This window comes from Clarias gariepinus, chromosome 2, assembly GCF_024256425.1.
Source record: "Clarias gariepinus isolate MV-2021 ecotype Netherlands chromosome 2, CGAR_prim_01v2, whole genome shotgun sequence".
Classification (NCBI taxonomy): Eukaryota; Metazoa; Chordata; class Actinopteri; order Siluriformes; family Clariidae; genus Clarias; species Clarias gariepinus.
Genome location: NC_071101.1, coordinates 33,620,998 through 33,639,201, shown reverse-complemented (window position 1 = coordinate 33,639,201; position 18,204 = coordinate 33,620,998). Strand labels below are relative to the sequence as shown.

The 18,204-nt window shown below is 39.7% G+C and overlaps 2 protein-coding genes across 2 annotated transcripts; both read left to right on the top strand.

The window, feature by feature from the left end:
- Nucleotides 1-3,980: 3,980 nt before the first annotated feature.
- On the top strand, nt 3,981-5,782 carry LOC128517317 (cyclin-dependent kinase inhibitor 1C-like). The gene is made up of 3 exons (XM_053491018.1): nt 3,981-4,520; nt 4,611-4,713; nt 5,346-5,782. Exons 1-2 carry the CDS (start codon nt 4,097-4,099, stop codon nt 4,709-4,711), a joined length of 525 nt encoding a protein of 174 aa, XP_053346993.1. The 5' UTR covers nt 3,981-4,096; the 3' UTR covers nt 4,712-4,713; nt 5,346-5,782.
- Nucleotides 5,783-10,330: 4,548 nt separating this feature from the next.
- Nucleotides 10,331-12,880, top strand: LOC128513022 (cyclin-dependent kinase inhibitor 1B-like). Its single transcript, XM_053486618.1, has 3 exons — nt 10,331-11,451; nt 11,536-11,638; nt 11,984-12,880. Exons 1-2 carry the CDS (start codon nt 10,971-10,973, stop codon nt 11,634-11,636), a joined length of 582 nt encoding a protein of 193 aa, XP_053342593.1. The 5' UTR covers nt 10,331-10,970; the 3' UTR covers nt 11,637-11,638; nt 11,984-12,880.
- Nucleotides 12,881-18,204: the final 5,324 nt, after the last annotated feature.

Here is an 18,204-nt window from a genome sequence, read left to right as displayed (position 1 = left end):
GAGAAAAAGTGAAAGGGGGAGACAGGGGGAGAGAGGAAAGAGAAAGAGGGAGAGAGAGAGAAGAAGAGGAGAGATGGCAGTTAGGTATGGTCACTGTCACACAATGTATAATGTGAATGTATATTAACAGTAGAGTGCAAGCAGAGACTCCGGCAGGACTAACTATGATAGCATAACTAAAAGGGAGAGCCAGAAGGAAACACAGACATGAGGGCTTCCTGACATGTAAAGCAAACAATCACCTCACCGTCAGCAAACCTGAGTAATCAATGAGAGTGGGGAAGACAGCATCTAAACATACCAGTTCACCATAATACTCTACGTCCATGAGTCCCCCAGATCTGCTCCTTTACCTATGGCAAATTTATTTATAAAAATGCTTGGCTAAATAAATAGGTTTTTAGCCTGGACTTAAACACAGTCTTATTTGGAAGACTATTCCATAATTTTGGGGCTTTGTAAAAAAAAGCTCTGCCCCCAGCTGTATTTTTCATAATATATGGATAATGGATAATGGATACATGATATGGACTGGGTAATGCGTTAGAAATGAAAGGATGCCACATAAAATTATTAACCTACAGAGAGCTAAAAGAAAGAAAGATTATTACAAATTATGCAACAGGTTATTCTAATTTGCTAAAATTTTATAGCAACAACTCAGAATAGTACAGCAGTTTTTATGGCCCCCGCATGCTTGTATGCATGCTCAACAATGTCGGACATGCTCCTTATAAGATGACGGATATTGTCCTGGGGTATCTAATCCCAGATTTGGACCAGGGCATCACTCAGCTCCTTGATAGTCTGAGGTGCAACCTGGTGGCCTCGGATGGATCAAAACATAATGTCCCAGAGGTGTTCTAGAGGATTTAAACACGCATGGGGGCAAGTCAATAGTATCAATTCCTTCATCCTCCATGAACTGCCTGCACACTCTTGCCACATGAGACCAGGCAGGAGGAGCTAGATCCCACTGCAGCATCATAGGGTCTGACAGTGCGTCCAATTTCATACCTATACCTAATGATAGTCAGGGTACTGTTGTTCCGCAAAACGAGGGAAAGGCAGTCAGAAAAGATGAAGAGGGAAAAAATGTCAGTGGCCTTTACATGTAACACCATTTTTGGGGGTCATCTCATTGTTGCCCCTCTAGTGCAACTGTTGTTAGTTTCATTAACACCAAAGTAACTGAAACTGATGAACAACCCCCTTAGCCACTTAACTGATCAGATCAAAATCCCACAAGTTTAAGTGCCTTGATGCTACTATATTCCAATCAAAAAGAGTTTTTTTAACTTTTTGAGCAGTATGATAAGTTTCTAGTCTGCCATGTAGAAGTTCTGGGTTCAGTTCCCACCCAATGCCCAAACCCCAGCCACTGGATGCAGTGAGAATCCCAACCCCGGATATCGTGGTGCAAAAAAAAAAAGAAAAACAGAAAAAAAGAGAGAAAGCCCTTGACTACGATCTAGCAGTTTTTTTTTTTTTAACAGCAATTAGATTTTGGGGAGAAATTACTTCCAAAAATAAAGGAAATCCTTCTCTTCTTTCTTTGTGGCGCATTTCAAACATAATCACTATTGTAACGAGCTACTATGCACACCGTGCTGACTGGAGAAGTAAGACATGTGAACGAGCCTTTACCTAAGACAAATCAATCACGACAGAAAAGCCTCTAGTCATTGGTCACTTGGCCCTCAGGGAAACTAAACATGTCTTGAAGTGAGACTTTAATCATAAACTATTTTGTAATTAATAAGGTAATTAATGTATACATTTCTTTATATATGCAAAGACATTTCAATATATAAATAAAAAGATTGACACACACTGTTTTTTTTGTAATCTCTTTTTGTAAAGCTGGATATCTGGCACCTTTATTGGTCATGTGACCACAAAACGGTATGACCACATATATTCATATATTATATGGTTAATGAGTTGTTTTCATTATAATATTTCCTTATCCCTTGTGTGGTGTTCGCGTCTGTGGGACCTGTTTTCATGTTTTATTAAAAGAAAAATTATACAATTAATTATTATTATTATTAGTAGTAGTAGTAGTAGTAGTAGTAGTAGTATTATTTCGAACTTAGACTCATTGGCCTTGGCTCATTTTCTGTGAAGAGCATATATCAGAAAACATTTTCAATGGCCACACCCTTAATACCCCCCTAGACATTTATATCACATGTGGATGTAAGGGTCCACTGGACCTGGGGCTAATAAAAGTGTAAAAATTGTAGGTCCTGTGTACCTTCACTCTGTCCTCCTTCTGTCTGGGACTGCTGTTAGTATGTGTGTGTATGTGTGTGAGAGAGAGTTTGAGATTTGAGTTTTGGCCCTGTCGTCCTGCACAAGGTTGCAAACATTGTCATACAACATTGTAGCAAAATTCAAGCACTGACACTTGACATGTTCCCGCAAACTTTATCCTCTGTCTTGTGGTAACCATTTATTTGGGATTCATGTGGGAATCTTTATTTGCTTCTATTCTGTCGCATTTTTTTATATCCCAAATTGGGGACCGGATGGTAATAAATATATACCTTTGTCCTTATCACAACTTATCAAGATGGCCAAAAGATTTTCTGTTCAGAATCAAATGCAATTAAATTTGGAAGAGAGAGATGCTTTTGATGATTATGTAGAGGAAGAGGATCACATGACAATGACTTTAAAGAAAAGGTTCAGACTGAGCATAAGTTAGTTTCAAAGCAAAGATGAGACACAGAATGAGTGCATCAGCAGCCAGCTCCAGAACCAGAACAAGATTATCAGCAGCTAGCAGGTGAAGAAATATGGATGCCAAAAAATTGTGAAATTAAATGGTCTTCTTGACCAAGGAATGATCCACCCAGCATGGCTGCCAATGTGATAAGAATGCAACCAGGGCCAACGGGGATGGCAGTTTCTCGTGTGCAGGACATTAAGTCTTTTTTTAAACTTTTCGTCACAGATTCAGTTCGGAAAATTATTCTGAATTTCAATTATTTATAAGGAAGGCGTGTTTTCCGGAACAAGGGGAAATGAGATGGACCAAACCCATTCACAAGCCCACTTTGGGGTCCTTATCCTTGCTGAAGTTTTTAGGTCCAAGGGGGAATCCACAGAATCCCGGTAGAATGCAGAAACTGGCAGAGAACATTTCCATGCAACAATGTTCCTGGAAAATTTCCACATAATCTCCAGGATTGTCCACTTTGATAAATGAGATGACAGACCAGCTTGATGGCAGACAGACAATCTACTATAGCTGCCATCAGGACGGTGTGGGACAAGTGGGTGCACTGCCTCCCCCTATTTTACAACCCTGGGTCTATTATTCTATGTTGCGGCAAAAACAAAGAAAAAGTGCTGTGAAGTGTGTGGACCCAAGATGGACAGAGAAACACTATGTACATGCATCAAGAAGTACATATGCAACACATACACAATAAAACTCTGCCCCTCCTGTGTTGTATAGGATGAAAAAGCAAAGTTTTTGTAAAATGAGGTGAAATGGTTAAACTTCTAATTAAATTCATATAAATCAAAATCAATAGTTGCTTAACTTGTAAATCTGATTTTTTTTTTTCACTTTAATACATGAAGGTAAAAGGTAAATATTAACCATATACCCGGTAGCCTATATATTGCTTGTAATCAGGATGAAGTAAACATCTGTTGAGTATTTTAACATAAAATCGATTGATTGTGTTGAAATAAAAACTACACAATGCAGCGGGTCCACTGCTGAATAACAAAAATATAAACACCACACAACGGTTAAATTAAAAACGCCACTTGTGCTCGACACAAGCGTTCGGAGCCTTGGTGTCATACGTAACGTCACTAACCTGTGCAGTGGGTGGTCACTCGCTGTCCAATCAGATCGCTCGCCTGAGACGCGGCACGCTGCTGCCTGGCAACGAGCCCTTTAAAACAACGCGCACCAGCTTGGTTTAAACTGGTTTGTGAGAGCCACGAGACGACTGTCTTGAATCTTCTGTCATCCTGATTTGAACTTGTTTGTCGACTGTTTTCTGAATTTTCTGTCACCCTGAGTCTCTGACACGACTTCTTGCCATTTACTGCTAAAGAAGTGACAGAGATGTCCAGAGTGCAGGTTTCAGGAGCTGCGAGGGGGAACTTCTCCCCTCAGCGCCCGCGCAGGATCGTGCGTCGGAGTCTGTTCGGACCTGTGGATCACGGCGAGCTGGACCGGGACATCGAGGCGAAGCTGCGCGAGATCTCCGGAAAGGAAGAACAAGCGTGGAATTTTAACTTCGCCTCCGGGACGCCGCTGTTCGGAGATTACGAGTGGGAGGGAGCGGCGGCGGAGGCTACGCCGGCGTTCTACCAGGAGTCGGTAAAAGCAGGGAAGAAGAGGCCTGATGCTGTGCAGGTTCAGCCGCACACAGAGGCTCCGAACCGGAATGCAAGAACCGAGGGCACGCGCACAGGACGGAAGGCAGGCTGCACTAAGACGAGGAAAGCACGCGCACGGGTTTCTACATCCCCATGCCGCATTACAGGTGGGAGAGCAGTTTAGAGACTCAAATATAATAATAGTAATAATAATAATAATAAAAGTGCCTAAAAAACGTGTTGTTTCCTTTTTGCAGATTTTCTCGTCAAACGAAAGAAGCCAGGACCTGAGAGAGTGTCTCAGAAAGCCCTCAGCTCCCTCTCCTCTGAGGAAACGCCACGGACACGACTTCGGTGAAGGTACATAAGGAGATTTTTTTTTAAATAACCGTAATGTTTATTTTTAAATTTACCCCTTAGAGACCAGCACATTTTACTGGATTCCGTCTATATTCACATGTCTAAATGTAATTGTTTATAGAACCAAAACTATACTTCCATATTGTGATGTTTTTGATGTGTTTGATTTTTTGTGTTTGACTGACTATTTACATTTGATGTGTTTAATTTAATCCTGGATCTCAAAACAGAAAACTGAGGAAGGTTTAAGCACAAAATAATGGGCAACTTCATGTTTTTTTTAAAAAAAATTCAAAGGCGAAGTATGTGCGTTAAGACTTAAAATTATAGAATATTTTCGTTAATAGGTCTATAATTTCTGTACCAAATTAAAGGCAGACAGGCAAAAGCCCTGATTATTCAAAGCGCATTACACAACACCACCAGTAGGGGGCTGTACAGCTCCTCACAGCCACTGAATGCTGACAGATCCTTTAGACATAGATGTGGCTCAAAATAATAAAATACATTTATTAACATATATTTAATGATATGTAATAATACAAAACAACTTATATGTTTGTAAATGACTAAAAAAAAGTATTATTTTTATTGTCATTTATTGTCATGACATACGTTTTTATTGTTTCTAGTTTGGCTGGCTGTGACATTATCAGCAAGGAGACCAGACTTCGCAGGCAGTCACGTTGTGGTGCATCTGCAGGACCTGCTGGCGGGAGGAGCCGAGCTTGATGGACAGTTTGCAGCCTGAGCCGCGCCTCCGCCTGAGCCTCCCGAGTTGTTCCCGGCCTTGTCTCAGATTTGCTGGAATGGCGACCTGTACACTCCAATTTCGAGAACTCTATGTCTGCTCCACCTCCCGGGTTCAAGGACACCATGTCTGCGCCATCTCTTGGGTTTAAGGACGCCGTCTCTGCTCCACCTCCCAGGTTCAAGGACACCGTGTCTGTGCCACCTCCTGGGTTCGAGGACGCCGTCTCTGCTCCGCCTTCCGGGTTTAAAGACTCACAACATGTACACATTAACACACTGAGTAAAACAATTTGTTTTGCTGGAACACATAACAGGCTTTTAGGGATTTTCAATGTTTTGTTACCTGATGCCTTCAACCTAAAGAATTTGCCTTAAGTACCTCTGTAGATGTTAAAGTTATTTTTTTTTTAACACTTTTGTTGGTTTTTATCTACACAACTGTTACTTGATTTATTTTATGGCCACATTTTATTTAATCTTCTTTTCATCAAAGCTGGCTTAAATTTTTTTTGAAGAAGAAAAGCTGCTTCAAACATAAAGTACTATACAATTGGAAACATTGTTGGTCTTGTTACTGTTTCTGTGCACAAATCCAAATAAAAATATTTTCTTACCTGATTGTTTTTTCTTCCTTTTTTTTTTTTTACTGGACCATTACAAAGAGATGGAGGTATAGAGACATCCTAGAGACAGAAAAACACTCAACTTACTCAACCCACATTCATTTCTTTCTACTATCAGGGCATTGTTGGGATTCTACTGTACATTTTTTAATGTATCCCTGTCTGTAGTTTTGTAAAATTAGGCACTTCAACTATTACAGGATTTATTCATTTACATTAATTGTTTTGGATTACTTTGAGAGAATAAGTAATGTTCTATATTCGTTACATAAGGAATAGTACTTTATAGTTCTTTGCTGGTAAAAATAACCATTATGATATCAACTGTCTGCAACTGTGGTAATATTTTGATCATATCCACCATTCCTTTTCATAATCAACTTTAATTGTCTTTTCATTGTAGTAGCCTGGTTGGAAGTAACGTACATACATGAAATGCCTTGTTACTTATTTAGAATGATACAACATTGCTGAAATAAGATACCTGCTGATGTGAATTGAAAGCCATTAACCCAGTATCCTACTGGGGCCCTATATCGTGGCTCACCCTGTGCTCTGATCCAGCTTCTTAACAAACTGGGATATATAAAGAAAAGAGGAGGGTTTTTTTGTTCATAAAAATATTATCCACTATATGTATCACTATTAGTGATTGCTGTGATACTCAACAAGCTAACATTAGAATTGTTTTTAATTAAGCTTAGTGTCCTGACCACTGCACTTCTCATATACTGGATTATAAATGAGCACATTACATAATAATAATTGTAATAAAAAAAAATAACATAATATGCATTTAAAGGGATGGCATTCTTGTTTCTAACAGGTATCCAGGTGTCACATAACAGAATTTCTAAATGTTATAAAGGCAGTACCAAAAGTAAAGCAAATAGGAACATAATTGTTTTGTTAACTAACATAAGTTGTTTAAACTGTACATGTCAGTAGCTCTATTCAGAGGTACTACTGAACATACTTTCCATTACAAGCAGATTTTCACACCAAACGAAAGAAGCCAGGACCCAAGAGTCTGTCTCAAAAAGCCCTTAGCTCCCTTTTTTTTGAGCGAACGCCACGGATATGACTTTGGTAAAGGTACATGAGGAGATAATGTTCATTTTTAAATAAATTAAAGAGACCAGCATATTTTTGGTAAGTTCTGTCTATATTCCCTTTCAGAGGCTCCTCTTCCATCATTTTTTAAATTGGCCACAATCATCCCACTACATTTACCATGACGTGTCTAAATGATTACCGCCTTGTTGCATTAGCTCCAATACTGATGAAGTGCTTTGAGAGTTTGACAAAGGGCAACAATATCTCTTTCCTCCAACCTGCATTCGATCCACTCCAGTGCGCCAAACCGCTCAATAGCAGATGTTCTTTCCTTTGCTCTCCACATGAGCCTTGCACATCTGGAGGATAAGAATACCCGTATAAGAATGCTGTGTGTCTATTTTAGCTCAGCATTCAACACGATCTTCCACCAGGAACTGGTGAGCAAACTGTGCTCTCTTGGAATTTGTACTCCCTTGTGTAACTGACTACTTGACTTCCTCACTGACAGACAACAGTCGGTGACAGTGGGAAAAAACACCTCCAGCACTATCTGTACCCCCATAGGTTTCCCCTCAAAGTTGTGTCCTAAGTCCACTGTTGTTCACACTGATGATACATAACTGCAGCTCCATATCTGCTAAAAATCATATCATTAAGTATGCAGATGACACTACAGTGGTTTACCCCATTAAGGACAACAATTAGGTGTCCTATAGAGGGGAGGGGAAGCGAATGTTGAACTGGTGTAGTAACAACAATCTCATCCTTAACATCAAGAAAACCAAAGAGAGCAGCCCAGACACACACCGCTTGTCATTAAGTCGTAGAAATAGTCAGTAACACCAGATTCCTTGGGATACAACTAACAGGCAAATCTCATTCTAGCAACTTTCTAACATGGCACTATAGAAAGCATGCTGAGCAGTTGTATCCTGATCTAATTTGACAGACATTCGGCCTCGGATAGGAAATTGATGCAGTAGTGAAGATGGGCGAGAAGATTATTGGGGTTTCTCTTCCATCTATCCAAGAATCAGAGACTCCACACATCCTTTCAGTGGACTGTTCACTCTGCTGCCCTCTGGGAGGAGGCTCTGCAGCAATGTATACATTACAGTTTTGCTCTTTTTCGTGTAATATATTAACATCAGTCTTTCGTGCAATATATTGTCTTCAAAACAAAACACAATTTCGCTCAGAATGTGCAATACTATTGGATGTTTTTAAATGATGATAAAGTACACATTCATTCAGTTATCCATTCACCCTGATTATTCAAGGCGCAGCACACAACACATCAGGGGGCTGTACAGCTTCTCAAAGCCACTAGATGCTGACAGATTCTTTAGACAGATGTGGCTCAAAATAATTAAATTCATTTATTAATATTCATTTCATTGAATCATACAAAACAACGTATATTTTGGTAAATGACTAGAAACAGTTTATTTATTTTTTTGTCATTATATAATAAAAGGGAATCAGCTAACCACATATCACTTAACCAGAAAATGATTATCTTTTCATTTAAATGATTATCAAAACTGTGGTTGACTATGATTAATATACTGAAAACGTTTATTTAAATATTATGATTTACAGTATAGATATAATATAATGAATACTATGACATTAATGTGCATGCATTATGTTAAATAAATACATTGTTAGACCAGACCTGTGTAAGGGATTACTCCTGAAGGACACTCTGCACCTGTAGTGTGCTGTGTTTTGTACTTGGACTTGGCATGTGTATTTATTGTTTGGCTGTTTGTGACATTATCAACAAGGAGACCAGACTTCGCAGACAGCGTTGCGATCCAGCGTGATGCAGGAGACGTCGTGGAACATACGGTGGCCCCGGAACCGCAGTTGTGGTGCGTCAGCAGGAGTTCAGGGATAAAGTTGTGGAGGAGTTTAAAGCAGGGTCAGATTATATTTAAAAAATCACAAGCTTTGATCTTCTCACAGAGCACTGTTCAATCCATCATCCGAAAATAGGAAGAGTATGACTTCCCCTAAACTGACAAGCCAGGTGAGAAGTGCATTAATTAGAGAAGCAGCCAAGAAGCAGCCTTCTTTTCTTAAGAAGTCTACTAGACTTCTTATGGTTTTCTTTTAACAATGGCTTTCTTCTTGCCACTGTCCCATAAAAATCAGATTTGTGGCCTGTAGCCCAGGTGGCAGAATCTGTCTAGAGAACAACTATTAGTTGTGCACTAAAGAAATGTGCGGCAGAAAACTAACACCTTACATGGTGGTGGCAGCACCATGTTGTGGGGATGCTTTTCTTTGACAGGGACAGGAAAGCTGGTCAGAGTTGATGGAAAGATGATGCCAAATACAGGGCAATCTTAGAAGAAAACCTGTTAGAGTCTGCAAAAGACTTGAGACTGGGATGGAGATTCACCTTCCAGCAGAACAACGACCCTAAACTTACAGCTATAGCTACAATGGAATGGTTAGGATCAAAGCATATTAATGTGTTACAATGGCCCAGTCAAGGTCCAGACCTAAATTCAATTAAGTAATCTGTATCAAGATTGAAAGTTACTGTTCACAGACTCTCTCCCATCCAATCTGAGTGAGCTTGAACTATTTAGCAAAAAAATTCACTTTATAGATGTACAAAGCCGATAGAGACATACCCCAAAAGACCTGCAGCTGTATTTTCAGTGTAACTTTTAAATACAAATGCATGCCACTTTTCAGATATTTATTCGTAAAACATTTTGAAAACCATTTATCATTTTTGTTATACTTTACAATCATTTGCCACTTTGTGTTAGTCTATAAAAATAAAATCCCAATAAAATACATTTATGTTTGTGGTTGTAATGTGACAAATTGTGGAAAAGTTTGAGGGGTATGAATTTTGCAAGGCACTGTACAGACAAAAATGTTGTGGTTCCTAGTCCTCCAATGTATGAAATGTAAAGATATCATTAAAAACGAGTTGTGATCAATGTACAGACAAAACATTTAATTTATTTATATAAATAATAATATCTCAGGTCTTGATGTTTCACACAGGTGTTGCCTCACATCAGAAAACAGCTTGACTGTTGCTACTTGCCTTATTTAATTTCATATGTGTCAGTGACACTCCTTTAGATGTTAAACCCCTTCCCCTTACATGGAAAATAGATTCTTTGTAAATACTGTATTTTTTAATTGTCGATGGAACTTTAGTTCCCCCAAATCGAAAAAAGCCACCTTCTCTGCTCCAGGGCTCCTTCGGCTGCTACGATGCAAATATCCAGGTACGCAGAAATGCAAACTTAATACAAAATGACTCCTCTGGTGCTCATTTTATTGCTGTCCATATTGCACCGAGGTCCAAATAGGACTGTTCATGTTTTTCCCCTACTTTGTAGATTCGCCATTGTGATTTTTGTGTAATTCCCTTTTTTTGTCTCGACTCCATTGTCATAGGGGCCAGGAAAAACAACACCCCAAAAAAATGCAGTTCAACAATTTAACAGTCTAAAAGAGACCACCGCTTACAAACACACAACACAACACATCACAAGAAACTCGCGCCATTTTGGCGCCTTTCCAAAAGTCCCAAAGACCAATCAGAAGAGAGCGAAGGCGGGCTCCTGAGCAGAGGGTGGTCACTTACTGACCAATCCGATCGCTCTATTGTGTCGCTGCACGCTGCTGTCAGGCAACGAGCTCTTTAAAAAAATCGAGCATAGCAACGCTGCGTGTCACTTCAGCTTAGTTTGAACTGGTTTATAAGAGTCACGAATTGGCTGTTTTGAATTTACTGTCACCCTGAGGGTCTTACACGACTTCCTGACTTTATCTAATAAAGAAATGACGGAAATGTCCAGAGTTCAGGTTTCGCTTAGCAGTATTGGACCTGCAAGGGGGAACTTCTCCCCTCAGCGCCCGCGCAGGAGCGTGTGTCGAAGTCTATTCGGACCTGTGGATCACGATGAGCTGCACCGAGACATCGAGGCGAAGCTGCGCGAGATCTCCGAAAAGGATGAGCAACGGTGGAATTTTAACTTCGCCTCCGGGACGCCGCTGCTCGGAGATTACGAGTGGGAGGGAGCGGCGGTGGAGGCGACGCCGGTGTTTTATCAAGAGGCGGTACAAGTAGGGAAAAAGAGGGCTGTTGCTCTGCAGGTTCAGCCGTACACAGAGGCTCCGAACCGGGAGAACTGCGCTCAAAGCGACGCTGCAAAAACCGGAGCTGTTTCTCGCGAGGACACGCGCACAGGACGAAAGGCAGGCTGCACGAGGACGAGGAAAGCACGCGCACGGGTTACTAAATCCCCATGCCGTATTACAGGTAGAAGAGCAGTTTAGATAGTAAAATATAACAATAAACCCGAGCTTGTCGTATAAAAAAGTGTCGTCTTGTTTCCCTTTACAGATTTTTACGTCAAACGAAGGAAGCTAGGACCTGAGAGTGTGTCTCAAAAAGCCTTCAGCTCCCTCTCCTCCGAGCAAACGCCACGGAAACGACTTCGGTGAAGGTACACAAGAATATATATATTAAATGTATTTGGGCCACAAATTTTCCCGACTGCTTAGCGTGTGTTATGGCGGCAGTGGACTAGGTGTGGTGAGGAGAAAGCAGCGGTCAGTGTTTGTTGTTGCAGTAGAGGAGGGAGGAGGGGGTCAGGGTGAAGGTGGGGGAGGGGGCGTGAGCGCGCGCTGTGGCGGGAAAAACACTACACCACTAATGGCGAGGGTGGAGAATTCTTATCTTTATTTTATTTTCTTTGCCCACTTGTGGTCCTTAAAACTTTTTCTATATTCGACAAATCGATGGATTTTACTATCTTTTGCTGAACACAAACTGCCATTTTCTTTTTCAGGTTTGAACAGCTGAAGAAAACTGCTCAGAGTGAAGGAATGCAGCCCTCGTGGACACATGATGACGGATGGGCAATGTGCTACGTGCTTGAACAACACCTTAGCTCCTCATCTGAAACTTCACCCCATACTGGGAGTGTGGATGATCTGGAGGACTGCTGAAGAAGCAGCACTAATGACTGGGTGGATGTGATCTTGCTTCTCAAGAACTGATTTGTGAACCTGCCGAAGAATAGCACAAAAAGCAATTAAATGTAGCATTTGGACTGTTGGACTGTGTCCCTGACTTGTGTGTTAACACTGTTTACATAACAGCCTGGAGGTCTCTCCATATCCCCATGCTGTTTACTTGTAACACTGACCTGCATATATTCCGACTAGTCACTCCTGGACACCTTAAGCAGTTAGACATGTTTCTTAAAGAATTACAGGAAGTCTTTCTTTCCCCTGTATGCTGATTCCTCTGATGTTTTACATAGCTTTATGCTGGTGTTGTAGCTGGCAGCTAATCCCTGACTGTTTGCTTGATCCTCTATTTGGATGCATTTCTGTTAAACAGCGGCATATTTCTGTTTGTTTTTTTATTTATGTGTAAGTGCACATTTCACTGTAATGTTTAAACAGCTTGACCAGTCTGTTTCAGTCATGGGGACAATCGTGAATTTGTAAAAAGTCTTTGTTAATTCTTATCAAGATATAAATATTGAGCCTAACTTTATTAGTTTCTTTGTAGAGAAGTCACTAGTTTGTAGTGTAGCATTTTTATGTTTATGAGCCATTTTGTTTGTCACTACATTTTGAAATATAATATGTTCATCCAATACTTTGTGCGTTTGTAATGCTTTTTGTAGTTAACATTAATGACAGCAAAAACAGGTTTTGTAGAATGTCCACAATTTATAATTTTTTTTAATGTTAATGTTCAGGTATTTAATACAGCAAATCAACTAGTACAATGCCCCAAATTGTACTGATTTAAGTTGAAGGCCTCAGCTGATGCTCTGGTGTTTTTTTTTTGTTGTTGTTTGCACATAATTGGGCAAAAACTGTTCTAATGAGAAGCAATCTTACAGTTTGTGATGGTTTGATTTGTAGTTTGAGATGCTGTACATTTCTCCTTTAACATCAAATCTTAGGCTAGATGGGGCTCACCAAAAACTAGTGAAAATTAACTGAAAAAGTGGAGTAATGTGTGGGGATTGTTTTCTTGATGCACACTGGGTCCTTTAAAGAATATTTACTATGCAAATAAAGTCCTACTATCCTAAGAAAAGAAAGAAAGAAATACTCACATAAGTAAATATAAATAACATTGTAAGTATATATGATTGTCCAGGTAAAAGTCATATCATAAAAGAATAACCTAAATGCGATCTCCTATAAAAAAAAAAATTCTGAGCAGGTATAACACACCTGTCCCTCCAGAAAAGAAACCTCTGTTGTATTTAATCCTCCTGTTTGCTGCAGACAAAGCAGAGCAGACAAATCCTGTTCCCGCAAGGCAGTGTCACTTACACCTGTCCGTGTCGTCATCACAATGGGAAATGGAAATTGATGCTCGTACCACAAGAATTGACCAGGGCCAGAGTAATTGGATAATCCTCACAGGGCTGAGAATGAGACATTTTGATAGAATTATCTTTGGCTTTGTTATATAGTAGTATGTGTTGCAGGTATAGGTGCTGTACTGTTTGGAATCTAAGGGCCCTGATGTGCTAGTCTTAGCAGGTAGAGTGTCTCCATATTCTTATTTCACACACAAATATTTGCTTCTAACATTTGAATCACATGTTAATGCTTTGTAATATTGCTTTAATGGGCTTTTAGGTCACTCAGGTTAATACTTCAGTACATAGCTGGTCTTACTTATCGACTGTTTAAAAAGAACAAAGCAATGCATCTGGTTTGAATTTGGACATTTTAACTTGATGGTCTGTGGGGATTGACTTACTTTAGCAACCTAGTGGTAATTCAAGGATTGCATGTTTTGGTAGTTTAGTGTTGGACTTATTTTTAAGAACCAGAGGTAGCCGTTTGGTTTTACTTCTTAAATGTCATGGTGACTCAGACCTGTGTAAAGCAGTCATTCCTATAGTATGCTGCAATATTTTTTGACTAAAAGCCATAACTCCTGACCATCCACTAGAGGAAAAAAGGTCCCTTTAAAGAATGAAAATGGTGTCATTCCAAGCACTAACGTTGCAATTCCAAGGTACACTGAATGCAGTGATTGTTTGTCCCACAAGTGTCATATCTGCCTGTCCATTCTCACCTACATGAAAGTACTGTATAATCGCTATTTGTATGGGATCCCCATCCTAACACATAACACAAGTCTAGCAAAGTCACTCTGAGTCATGATTGTGACAATGTACATACGAACATGTTGTGCATGTGTTATTGTTGGTTGCCAGGCTGGTGAATCTAACAGATAAGTCTTTCCTGGTATAAACATTCTTTTTATGGTTTCACAAAACCATCACATTAATCTCTGCAAATATACAACTGGACCTGTCACTTACATGTAAATAGTGCACATATAATCTAGCATTAGTGTGTAACGAGACACACTTTAGCTGTGAGAGTAAAGACAGGGTGTGAGTCAAAACCCAGTACAAAACATTTGCCTCGGTCTGTTGCCATGTCATTACCAAGCCCTACCCTATACACACATAATCCTTGCAGTGAGTGACCTCATTACCACCCTTATGGTCTGAAGTAGATGCACTGGAGCATGGCTCCATGCTCATAACACATAAATGTGTGTAATTACAACCAAAGTAATTAAGACTGTGTGGTTTTACACATCATTCTTTATATGAACTCTGCAACACAAGGTTCTCATTTAAATTTATGTTTAAATTAATGTAAAACATTTAGAAGACGCCCTTATCCAGCCCAGTTCCAACATTCATGATTTTTGCTTTGAATTGCCATGAATTCAAAATCATAATGAGTTGGAATGGTAAGTTTGTGTTTTATTGGGGTGTGCCATGGTGACCTTGGTTACCGTGGCATGGTAGTTTCTGTACAGCTATCTGTGTCAATTTGTGGCCTTCAGTAATCAATCCACGGTACAGTAGCCATTAAAACGTCATGTCATATGACAGTGGTGCACCTTTGGCACATATATTGCACATTGTCACAAAAAATCTGAGCTTTACAGAACTGCATTTTAGTTTCTAACACACTAGGTCAGAAATTAAAGCTGTGTCGAGGGTTAGTACAGTCTGAAAAGTAAACACTCTAGACATGTAGGCATTAGATTAAGTGCCAATAATAAGTGTCAATAGTGTCTGGATGGCACTGTGAGGCAAGAGTTTTTGGAAAATGGTTTTCCTTTCTTACTAATTTTTTAATATTAGAGGAATTCATATCACACTGGGAATTTTTATTGTGCAGAATAATGGAACACAGCTATTAGAGTAAAAACTTTTTTTTTATTTCTATAAATAATCCCCTGCTACACTAATGGACTTACCCAGAGTTTCACTAGTGCTTCGATACCATCAAGGTAGAAAGTTTTCTCAGTACGCTAAAGCTATAATCAGACCGCCTGCATCACATCTGAAACATTAACCTTCCAGGAACTAACGATACTTGTATTGAGGTCAGGACTGTATGGGGGATGTGGCAATAAATCCCAGACGAGTTCCTTTAATGTACAAGAGGTGTTGGTAAATGATTGTGTGTACAGTTCCCATAGACAAATGCATCTTTCTCCAAGTTGACAAATTATTTATTGATTGTAAAGTATCAGGTGTTCTATATGCTGAATTTTCATGAGAACAACTGTGTGCTCAGATCCACCTTGCCCAAGATGAGATTGTAAGTCATACATGTATAACCTTATTTAAAATGTTTGCACCATACATAGAGTCTTATCATCGTGCTTTGTTTGAAGTCTTCTGTAAATGTCAGTCTGAATCAATAACCTGACCTTAGCCCTCTTTGAATTGAGAAATTAAATGACATTAATGAGAAGATGCATTGATGTCCCTGACAATAACTTCACATTAATAAATAAGATTAGCCCAGAAGCCAAAAAAAAAAAAAAAGAAAGAAATCAACACAAATGTGGGTGTTAAAATGGCAAATAAAACATGTCAGTCAGCCTATAAGGACTTATGAGTTGATGTGGAGGTTTGGAGGACCTGGTGGACCATCAGGCTTCCAGGGAAGAGGAACCAGTTGTCCTCCTGATCAGAGCAGAATATGTGTGTGTGTGAGTGTGTGGTGATTGGAGGGGGTTTCTTTCAGCAGATGTAATAGCTTCCTGAGTACTGGTGGTCACACGCTGTCTCAGTCACCTCGCAACTGTGTTGCTGTGAGCACCAGCTGGCCAACCACAGACCGTGAGGCAACCAGGTGGAGGAGCGGGTCCGGGTACGAGATCACACATACATCATCTCACATCCTTACTATTCTGTGACAGATGCACATTCAGATTAGAGATAAAATAAAAGTTTTGAACATATTACAGAAACAATTTGAAGTAGCCACAAATAAACAGAAGCAACATAAATATGTACAAAAGGAAGCCCTGAAGCTACAAGTAACAGTATCACACATAGACCGCTTTTCTTCTTTTTTTAATGCACTCATTCATTAGTAAATGTTTTGTCATCTGATGCTTATCATAAGATTTTAGCCTCATGATCTCTGCTAATGATAATACTGAGAATTATGTTTGACACATCTACCTATAGCAAGGCAAAGGGGCAAAACAGCTCATTTAAAACTGCAATAAAACACTACTAAACACTACTACATTTAGTATCTAAATCACTACTAATGGTTTAGATATCAATAAATCTTTAAATCTATTTTTCCCCATTTAAAAATTTAAATAATTTATGGTATTTATGTATTTCTGATTTAGTTGTGTGGCCAAATTACATAACACACACACACACATTGTAAGAAACTGCATTGATTTTACCACACTGCAAAACTTTTTTAAAAGCTGATTTAAACATTGTCTGTTTCTTATTTTATATTACTTATATTAATGAGTAAAAAGTAACACGGACATGTACTGTAAACCACCACCAACTGCAACAGTAAAAATAAGGAAACAATAAGCAAACATACAGTAAGTGTGTAGGTAGAACACAGGTAGAAATGAATGAATATAGTAAATTATTACAGAACAACAAAGCCGTTGAAAGAGAGAGCGGGTGTGTGCATGTGTATGCAGAAGAGAGAGAGAGGAAAAAGGGGTACCTGCATATCTATATACATTAAGCCATTTGGCAGACGTTCTTATCCAGAGCGACTTACATTTTTATCTCATTACACATCCGAGCAGTTAAGGGGCCTTGCTCAAGGGCCCAACAGTGGCAACTTGGTGGTTGTGGGGTTTAAACCTGGGATTTTCCGAACCGTAGTCTAATACCTATACCCTATATAGCTACCTATATAGCTATTCAGTCAATCAAATGGCAGCAGCACAATGCATCAAGCCATACGCACCCTGCCCAAAAGCCCAGTAAATGTCCTCTACAAACACCAGAAAGATAAGGGGCAGGTCGGCCCAATATCCCAGAATAGCCTATTCCCCCAGTCCTTTACACACGCCCTATGTGCATCTGCAGCTTACATACAGCATCTGACAGCTCGCATCAGAATGAGCAGATTGATTTGGGCTTGGCTGGCAACTCAGCTTTTTTTTTTACAACCATGTTGAGCGGAAAAGGGTACCTCAGTGTGCACCACACACCAAACCTCAGCTGGTTTGGTCATAACAGTAGAAGACCATATTAGGCTGCAGCTCCTGAAACACCCAAAACTGACCCATCTGGCATTAGCAGCATCTAGGCCAGAAAGACCATACCAGATCCCCACCCAATCATTATGCTGGGAAAGCACCCCCCCCATCCCCCCTGTCCTCCCACCCCCCAAAGCCTTGTGCCAGATCCTTTACACTTCACTGCCACTACTGTGTCCATGTCATAAGAAAACGGCTGCAAAAAAATTTAATCTCTCTAAGTAAGTAAGATAGTTTTTATTAGTCAAAAGTTGATGTTATTTCCTTGTTTCATCTTTTTCTAGCAGGATCAATTCACCCCTTTTAAAGTGACAGGGAGCATGATTGATAATTTGCTTTTAAATTTTAGAAATAGGTCAGAAGGTGTTTATTGATTTTCAGTTGCACATTATAGATTTATACTTATCTGCTCTTTGTAGTGTGTAATCATTTCTATATTACCAATAGCTGCTC

Bases quoted from the DNA above. Each gene is read 5' to 3' on its own strand.
- LOC128517317 (XM_053491018.1), top strand. From the start codon at position 4,097: ATGTCCAGAGTGCAGGTTTCAGGAGCTGCGAGGGGGAACTTCTCCCCT. The intron at 4,521-4,610 runs GTGGGAGAGCAG...TCCTTTTTGCAG, and splicing joins ATCCCCATGCCGCATTACAG to ATTTTCTCGTCAAACGAAAG.
- LOC128513022 (XM_053486618.1), top strand. From the start codon at position 10,971: ATGACGGAAATGTCCAGAGTTCAGGTTTCGCTTAGCAGTATTGGACCT. The intron at 11,452-11,535 runs GTAGAAGAGCAG...TTCCCTTTACAG, and splicing joins ATCCCCATGCCGTATTACAG to ATTTTTACGTCAAACGAAGG.